The sequence below is a fragment of the Erythrolamprus reginae genome, chromosome Z (assembly GCF_031021105.1).
Source record: "Erythrolamprus reginae isolate rEryReg1 chromosome Z, rEryReg1.hap1, whole genome shotgun sequence".
NCBI lineage: Eukaryota > Metazoa > Chordata > Lepidosauria > Squamata > Dipsadidae > Erythrolamprus > Erythrolamprus reginae.
The window spans coordinates 102,709,982-102,719,675 of NC_091963.1; the positions used below are offsets into that span (position 1 = coordinate 102,709,982).

The 9,694-nt window shown below is 35.3% G+C and overlaps 1 protein-coding gene across 4 annotated transcripts in view; it reads right to left on the minus strand.

Moving 5' to 3' along the window:
• Positions 1–9,138, minus strand: part of SLC4A1 (solute carrier family 4 member 1 (Diego blood group)) — a 69,676-nt gene extending 60,538 nt beyond the window's left edge. Inside the window, exons 1-3 of one of the 4 annotated variants that reach the window (XM_070727494.1) lie at positions 8,998–9,138; positions 3,747–3,842; positions 3,484–3,580 (exon numbers count right to left, since the gene is read on the minus strand). In XM_070727494.1, coding sequence (XP_070583595.1) covers positions 3,484–3,580; positions 3,747–3,758 — 109 coding nt within the window. In that variant the 5' untranslated portion in view covers positions 3,759–3,842; positions 8,998–9,138. The remainder of the gene's footprint in view (positions 1–3,483; positions 3,581–3,746; positions 3,843–8,997) is intronic. The other 3 variants (XM_070727492.1, XM_070727496.1, XM_070727493.1) reach the window with 3 other exon arrangements.
• Between the last annotated feature and the right edge of the window lie 556 nt (positions 9,139–9,694).

The following is a 9,694-nucleotide window of genomic DNA, read 5'->3' on the forward strand; positions in this document are numbered from 1 at the left end:
CACGAACCAGCTCTAATGACAGTGCTATAGGTGCCCCATCTTGTTTTTTGCTTCTGAGTATGCGCAAAAGCTGGGGGTTTTGCTTCTGTGCATGCACAGAAGCTTAGTTTTTAGCACTGCTTGCACACTCATGCACTATAGCCACAAATCCACCACTGCTCCATTATGCAGAGAAAAAGGACTATCGCTGATGCTAGGTGCTAGGAGGCATCAGAAGGCTTGAAAAATAGAACCTTCTTCACCACATTCCCAGCCCTAGACTTAATAGTACCCTGGATGATAGACAGCTATATGAAAGACTGATAAAAATCTACTATATTTGTATCTCCCTGGGGAAAGGAAACAAGCCTAAACTGAACCTACCTTTATATATGATAGTCTGAAGACATTATTTTGTAATTCATCTTAGATAACAAAATAACTGGGTTTAATATTACTGCACAATTACCATTTTGTAATGCCCTTGGGAAAAAGATCAAGCGTATAGAGAACACAGATAGTATCTATGAGTTTTCCAAGTCCAGTTTAGAGACTGAAAAAATACTGGCAGCATGTCCTAAATCCTGGTCACCATTTATAGCCATAAGGGTAACAGCATCTTCAATCTAATAGCTTCTGCCCCAGATGTGATGAACTACGGAGTCTTTTATTATGCTGGCTGGGGATGATGGGATCAAGTTCTTCTTTGATAATTAATATTACATAGGATATTTACAGTTACTTTGCTTCTCAAAGATGGTTACAGATTTCTTTTCTCGATCATTGGCAGAAGCACCATATCACTTTCAGCATAGAAAACTGAAAGTTCAATAGCCATTATGTTTTCAGAACTTCCCTCTTCTATGTTGAATCTTATATTCACAGCTACATACCAAAGCCCAATTTTATTAAAAACTAAGTTGAGATGGAATGAAAATAGGATTTGGGGAAACATTTAACGGGCAAAAGAAAGATGGCAAGTTTAACATTATATGCAAAATGTGCCAGATTTCATTTCTTCAATTTCTACTGAAGTCTGTAGATAAATGTAAAATAATATTGCCACAAATTGGTGGTTTCCAGATTTGGTTCCAAATGTCACCATTGAATGAAATGCAGTAACCACTTTTTCTAAGGGAAATTAAATCTCCCTTCCCCAATGTAACATAAAAGTCAGATATTCTTCTTGTACAGGTATATGCCTTGGAAGTAGATTCCTGGTGACTGCCTGAACAGGTACCTGCAGTTTCCTTGGCAAGGATTTTTGGAAGAGGTTTACCATCGCCTCCTTCTCAGATCTGAGGGGGAATGACTGGCCCAAGGTCACCTAGTCAACATTATGCCTAATGTGATGCTAGAACTCGTGGTCTCCCTGTTTCCAGCCTGGTGCCTTTAATTACTTCCACCAAAATGATTTTCAATTAGAACTTAAGGAATACAAAAAAATGGCTTTTTTGGCTTTTTGGAGTCAGTGTTTCAAACAACTTCTTTCTTCCATTCAAACTAATTCATATGTTATTTCAGCCTCTCCTTATCCCTTACATAGGAACACATGTATTTAAGGTACAGGGAATTATTTTTAATAGTAAAAATGTAAAGAGTGTGCAAATACTGATTGAGTTCACAATGGCTGCCGTTTCTATCTCATTGCCAGCCCGCAAGTATTAGTACAGGCAAAGGATGATTCCTGTCCATTCTAATAAACAAATATTATATTTTTTCTCATAGAAAACTTTTATAGCAAGTCTATGTTGATATCAGAGTCTTTCATTTTGTTTTTATTTGTAGGCATTGTAGATAAATTCCCATATCTGAAAAAATGCACAAAACAAAACAATATCCCTTTATAACAACACATGCCAGGGAAATATTTTTGCTCATTCTTTTTTCCTGTTGGGATAATTCTTTACTTGCAAGAATCTTTCACCTAGGAGAGCACTTAAAATATAAATAAGCTTATAATTTCTCAATACTACACTTGTTAAGTTCATAATTTTCTTTAAAAGGGGGTAGGTGGGCTAAGGTTAAAGGCTCCAATCCAGACTTTGATTATAATATGAGGGTCAAATAATTTCTGCTTTCAGGACAATCTACCAAAGTGTGCAATTTTCTTTTCTACTGTGAATGAATTGAAAAAGTATGCGTGGGAATAAAGGCAAAGGCTTTCTGGTTGCTTACATTGGGTGAGGCCAAAGAAGTGAATGTATAGATACATTATTTTGTTTTTAAACATTTCTGTAAACTGCCAATTTATTTGTTAATCACCAATTTATTTGTAAGCCACCAATTTATTTGTAAGTCAGCAATTTGTAAACCACTAATTTATTTTAAAAATAATATACTGTAATCATGTAATAAAGTCCCCAAATGCTTTTTGAAAATATAAAAATGTTGCCCCACATCATATGGAGTTTATGGGCATGTTCATGGTTTTACTTATTGTAAAGAACGAGACAAGGAAATCAGAGAAAGAATACCAAATAATGCCAATGTTCCCAAACCTATTCTTCATGAATTTGAACCAGCAGCACATTTAGAATCTTATCTTTTAAACTGAGTAGGTAACTAATTCAACTACTCAGATGTCACTTTTTTCACCTCTTTCCATATATCATCATGGTGGGTTTCTTGGGCCCTGATCCAATCCCACATTCATTCATTCATTCATTCATTCATTCATTCATTCATTCATTCATTCATTCATTTATCATACAAATATAGTATTGTATGTTTAACATAATATAAGTATAAAGTAGAGATAGAAAAGATAAAAAAGAGAGATATAAATAAATAAAGGACTATCTCCATCACTAAGCACATTATTGGAGGAATGGGAAGGGGCAATTGTATTAGGTTGAAAGGGAGGGACCCAAATATACTACACTGCATCCAATGAAGTTTATGTCAGTTATGATTAATTTAAAATCCATTAATTTCAGTTGACTTAAATATGGTTAAACTATGATCCAATCTATCAACTAAAATTACATAAGAGACTTTTGGCTTCCTGGTATATCACAAAAGATCTCATTTTCTCACAGTTTAAACTGATTGTGTAGAGACTCCTTTAAAAATCTTTAACTTAGAATCTTCCTCTGATTCACAACTGTAGTCAATGAACTTTTAGAAGAGAATGTCTCCCAATATGCTCCTTGGCCTTGGTTATATTTTTCCTTTGTGTGGTATTACTCTCTTTGAGAATCCCTTTTCATAAGAATTGGTTTGCATAAAATGAAAACTAATACATCTACCATTGGACTTTTCTTTGCTGGAACAGTGGGCACATTGTCAAATGTTTGAGTATGTGGCTTAGCCTATATGAAAATGGATCAATTCATGACCTAACTTCTAAATAGTAACTAAGTTAAACATATTCAGATGTACAAAGTAGAATCCTAAATCCTGCCAAAATTCCTGAAACATCTTAGTGGCCAATAACACACGACAGACAAGTTTGCCCTGAAATATTTCTGCTTTTTTCTTCAATTGATTTGAATTACTCACTGTCTCCAGTTTCAAGTGACATATTAGACTGCTTCAATGATGAGTCTCCATAGGCCTCCAGATCAAGTCTTGCTTTAATCCCAGACTCATACTCCTCCTTTGAGAAGGAAAAATATTAAAAATGCTTATCAAATTATGTATTAAGGTTAATGTTAATTAAGCAGTTCACAACTCTGATGCTTATTAAATAGCAGTTTCCTCTGAATTCAAGGCTCATTTTTGAGACTCATACACAAGTAGAAGTAACCTGTTTTCTTTCTCACCTGGGATGCCATTTCTTCTTGGCTTCCGGTCCTTCTTTTTTTGTTCTTCTTGTTCTCTTCCTAACGCTCAGCCTGCAGGTAACATTCCCTGGTTGGCTGTTTCAAATTGAAATACAGAAGAACTAAATTAAGAAGTTAAGAGACATGACCACAGCTCTACCTTTAAGGAAATCTTAGAGCAGTTTCCTTGCAATGCTTTTTGTGTCAGACCACACAAAACTGATATATTGGGGTACCTTGTGGAAGTAAACAGGGACAGAAAACCAGAACCACTTCAGTAGCAGTGCCTTGTGACTCCTATGGGGATCATTACATGTTGTTATTGTTTCTATGTCCTGCAATGAATATAACCAATTGTAGACTATTTTAATTCAATTTCTGGTTGCTTCTAGATGGGCCCTCTTCTTGTCAACTGCTACTCTTCATTCATTTTTTACAGTAGATCTAGATAACAGCATTATCAGCCCATTGCATTCCAGTACTTTCTCTGCTGTTCTCCCAGCTAGGCAAAATTTTATAGTAAAATTGATTTTCAACAGCTTCTCTCATTACATTCAGACTTGGATATTTATATGTACATGTTTTAAAGAAAGCATTTGTAAACCTTTTAGCTTCCATAATACGGTCCTTGTGGGCTACAATATCACTTACTCAAGAGAAAAGAATTCATTTTCTGAGATCAAAATATTTTTTCTCTAATTTTCAGTATATAGTAGCAAAAGATGGACTACCAGTAGATGTTCCCTTCTTATTGTTATTTAAAATTTTCTATATCTGTGCTTTGGTTATTTTTTTTCTTTTAAAACAATCACATCTTACAATTTTAAGAAAAATATAAATCCTTACATATGGGTGACATCCAGTGTGTTAAATTGCTTTAAAGTGATATAAGAAGGGATACTTATCTACCAATGGTCACCTGAAATGCATTAATTAAGCAACTTTGTGACAACCATACATGTCAGCATATTTGATATGTTCTGCACCTGGATCTGATTACCAAGACATCCAAAACAATTGGAATTTTATTACTATAATAAAATAGAAATAGACAAACAGATAGACCCAGAGGGAGGGAGGGGGGAAAGAGAGAATACACTTAAAAAACTTATAATTGTGAATGTAGCAAAAGGGGGGGGGGTAAAATACATGCTAAATATTTATGGTAACTGTATTCAAGTTATTATTTTATATTTAGACAAAATGGAATTTAGAGGGGGGTTTTCTTCCAGACTTTTGCCTAGAAAAAAATGTGCAGTCGTACATAAACAGGACACCAACACTCTTATTTTAAATGCATTTCTTATAGTCCCTAGATGGGAAATTTCACTGTCTCAATGCTGAAGATAAAGACTGTGTTTGTGACATGCAATTCCAATAATTTAGAACTTTCTAACTTGGCTGTTATAAAGAAAACAGTGGAGGGGTTACCTCTTTTCAATATCCTTTTTGCAACACTAGGGGCCACTGTAGTAAGAACCGTTGAAACTGAGAGTGGTGCTTAGCAGACTCACACAATTGCCTTATAATATGCTTAATCAGGAGGCACACCTGCCTTCGTTTTGCCGCATGTCTTTCCAATGCTACACACATTCTAAGTTAATTTACTTTCCCCCTCCTGGTGAAACTGATAAACTTATTTTTTGTTGCTTCTATCATAGCATAGCACTTGGCAAACTTCTTTTAATTATTTTTTATAAGTGCAATTGCATTCATTTTATGCATATTCACAAGCAGTGATGTTAAGTTTGGAAGTTAATTTGCATATCTATTCCTAATCATTTATAATCTTCTGGCCACAGAAGCTCATCAAACAATATGCTCAGTATATTTCTTCCCTCCCTACCGAATGACAGCATCTTCCAATAGGACAGGCTTCCTAAGAGTGGAGATGTGGAAAAGGAAGATGCATTTTTTCTTCTCCCTGCCCTAAAATCTAAAACCTTTAACTAAGTGACAACTTTTAATTACAGGTAAAAATTCATTGTGACTTTCTTATGAGCTTGACCAGCTGCTGTGGCCTAGAGGTGGAACTCTTGCGCCACAATCAGGAGGCTGTGAGTTTGATCCTAGGTAGAGGCAGATGTAACGTCTACTGTTTGGGGGGCACTGGAGTAGATGACCTGCAGCATCCCTTCCAACTCTGTTAAACTTTGTTTATGGTGTCTTTGAGGCTTTCCTTCACAATTTAAATGTTCATTTTCCTTAATGATAGACAGAAAGGAACCTCTGTAGGCAGAATTGTATATCATTTTCCATTCAACAATTTGGGATTTTAAATAGCGGCTGACTTGACAAGTCAGTGAATTAATAGCTTTGTGACATTGCACTACTGATAAACATTATCTTTTTCTGCTGTGCAGGTTGGGCTGGTCCTCATTAAATTGTAAGAAATATGCAGCAATGTCTCAGTTTTTCCTGATAAGAAGAAGCACTTTTATTGTCTATATGCAGCCAAAAAGCTGAATTTGGTGAAGATTTGGAAAGGCTTTAGAGAAGCAATTCTAAAGCTAGCATCCTTTGGATGGGTTAAATCCAGTGATGGGCCCCCAAGGGTACTGTCAGGTACGCAGTATCGGAAAAATATGAATGGAATAGTTAAAAATGAATTGCGGATAGGATGGGACATAATTGAAGGAAGTATTAAAGAAACTCAAGGAATGAAGACAGAAGAACAAGAAGTACTAAGGACTATGATAAAAGCTGCTCATGCAACTATAGTATATGGATGAAAGGATAAAAGTAAATGGACACTAAAATGATGGAGTAATTATCTATTTGAACAAGTATAAATGGAAATAACTCATATTATCTCACTGAACTGTTCATGGGATGAAAAAGCTGAAAGGATAAGAAAAAAATGGAAACTTTATTTTGCATGGGTGGAAAGGGATAAGGCCAATGCAGACATAAAGAAGAAATTGTCTAGAACTCTGACCTGGCTGGGGCTATGAAGAAAGAACTGAGGGAAGGGAAGGGGAGGGCTGTGGGTAAAAAGTAAGAAAATAAAAATAAAAATATTTTTTTTAAAAAGGTACGTAGTATCGGTAGCAAACTTTTGGTCAGGTACATAGTACGGGTAGTAAAATTTTAATTTTTAAACTTTTTTTCCCTTCTAGGCTCTGGGTATGTTTTTCCTATCGCAATAAATAAGGTTGAATATGTATCATTCTAGAAGAGCTGTGCGTGCGTGTGTGTACATACACTTTATATAGTAGATAATCAGGGGTGGGCTACTGCCCAGATGGGGGGACGGGGACGCAGTGGGGTAGCGAAAATGGAGCTCTACCCCAGAATACTCAATTTGCACTGAAAGAAGTTGAAACAAAATGCATAAGCCACGCCCACAGTGTGGTAGTAAAAATTCTGGTAGCCCATCACTGGTTAAATCCCAAATCCCTTCCTCTCAACTACTGTGGCCATTTTATATATTGGCTGAATCTTGTAATTCATAAACCAAAGTTTATGCCCCTGTGTGGTAAGAGAACCCAATCAATTATATCTTATTCAAGAAACTGATATGTGAGTAAAAACTGTGTCTTAATATGATGTGCGAATTAGTACTATGAATTAAATAGCTCTCCAGACTTTCTAATTTGGGATCCCATGTCAGTTGCTGAATTTGTAACTTAAGCAATCTAGTATCTATACAAGCTGGTGGCTGATTCATCTTATAGTGCAAAATCCATTGGCAATTGTATACATATAGAGCTTAAAGAGGCCATTCATGCCATCAAACCTAACTCAGTATAGGAATTCTGGATAAATATCTGTCTAGCCTCTGCTTGAGTATATTCAGTGAAAGAGAAACCCTTCACCTGACCAAATACTTCATCTTCTTATTCTATAAAGTATGACAATTTGAATATAATTTTTAGCTTCATTATCTTTGCACCATTCTTGAAATCTAATCAATCAATTAATAGATATAGGCAATTAAGAACATCTTAAGGACATTAATAAATTTGTCACTATTTCTGCCATCAATTATATGAAGAAATATAAATAATGTTTATAAAATGAGAAGTAATTACCTAATGGACATCAATATTTGAACACAGTCTATTAAATGCAACAGATGTACTGAATAATTCCAGTCCTGTCATTTGAGAAATAATATTCCCAAAATATAAAAAAACACAATTTAAATAGCGGAGAATTAATAGAGATTTATGTGCTATTTGAAGACTTTAGGCTCTGAAGTACCCAAATTAATCTAATAAATCATAGATTTGGATAAATTAAAATAATTAGTATATTTTATAGTATATAAAGTATATGGAATTCTTTCTGGCTTCTAGAATTCATTGTCACAAGACATGAGTAACCATATGAGGTGGTCTATATTGGTTTAGAAATGGTTGACAAATTCATGGAAGATAGCTTTTAACCATTATAAGTTTGATTGATCTGCTCCATGTCACTGCTTTTGAGAGACAGGAGAAAAAAAGTCAGCTTGAACAGCTTATCAACTTCTAAGAAATATCAAAGAAATTATTGTCTACAGACACATTTTCAGATTTGATGGACCCTTTATTTTCTACAAAAACTCAATTTTTGATAAGAGAAGAGGCTTATCGTATAATATTCCTCATCTGTCTCCAACATTCCATAAAATATAATTTAATTACAGAGAGTATTTTTTCTATTCATGGTTGGAATTTTTTCTTCTCTTCATTGTCTCAACCAGAATGATCAAAGCTATGCCTTAAGCATTATATAAACCAAGTTCTATGCATGGGTTTTATGCTACAAGATAGCAATGGTTTCTTTTAAAAAACCAAAATGTTAAAGGAGAAGAAAAGTGTAGCAACAAATCCAAAATAATATAAATCACACAATGTACAGTATATTCATTTTGCTGCAAAGATCAAATAATGAATTATAACAAAGCTCAGAGGTGTTCCTTCATATCTCCCATAACTTCGTTTATTAGTATTAGAATTCTAACTACCCTCACCCAGTATTTGTATCCCAATTATCCCCACCCCATATGACACTATGATGGGAGTGGTGGGGGATGCTGTCCTACAAGAATTGATTGAGAGTGGCCTAAATCTACCATCACTGGGTATCTCGGAGCTACAAAAGGCTAACTAAAGAGGGTTCCTCCAGTCCTGCCTACTTCCAAAGGACAAAGGTTATTCTTTCCTCAGTTATTGCCCTTGATTTCTACTACAGCTTCTGTCTAGATCCTGAGCATCTTTCATCGGCTCACAGAAACTCAAATGAAAATGTAAAATCCACTCACCTATTTACTTGCAGGATATTTTTCTTGAAGTCTAAGCCACTTAGATTTTTGTTGCTCTATGGAATCCCCGTCTTCTGGCTTCCACCAGTCACCAGTAATGAGATGACAGCATTCTCCAGAGTAGCTTCTAAGTCCTGACTCACGGTTAATTCTTTAATCTTGTCCTACCACCTGGCACTTGAGATGCTTCTGGATGTTCTAGATTCTACCTTTTTCCAATGGCCAGTAAACAACATTATCTTGCATTACCATGTGGTGTTACCTCCCTGCTCACCAACTGCGTGTCCCCTTGACTTTTCATTGCATGCCACTCCCATCTTACTACTACTGGCTGTACCATCCCTAGAAATTATTGTAAATGTTAAACAAGACACAGCAAGTCTACACCTCCTTCCATAAGTCCTGTTAATTTTCCCAACCTCATATCTTTAAGATGAGCTTCTTTAAAAGTTACAAGAAAATTCCCTTTCCTGGTTCTAAAGAAAGCAGATTACCTGCCAAAAGTTGCAGCACACTTTTGGTGAAAAGTTTACCAGAAAAATGTCCCATTGGTACATTTCACAGAATGGGGGAAAGACAAGAATAGGTCATGAACTGTATCTCTCTGATCCCAATAATTTCAGTTGAATTCTCATGGCTGCACTTTACAGAACTCTACTTTACATAATATAAAACAATATTCTCTGTGAAAGAAGAA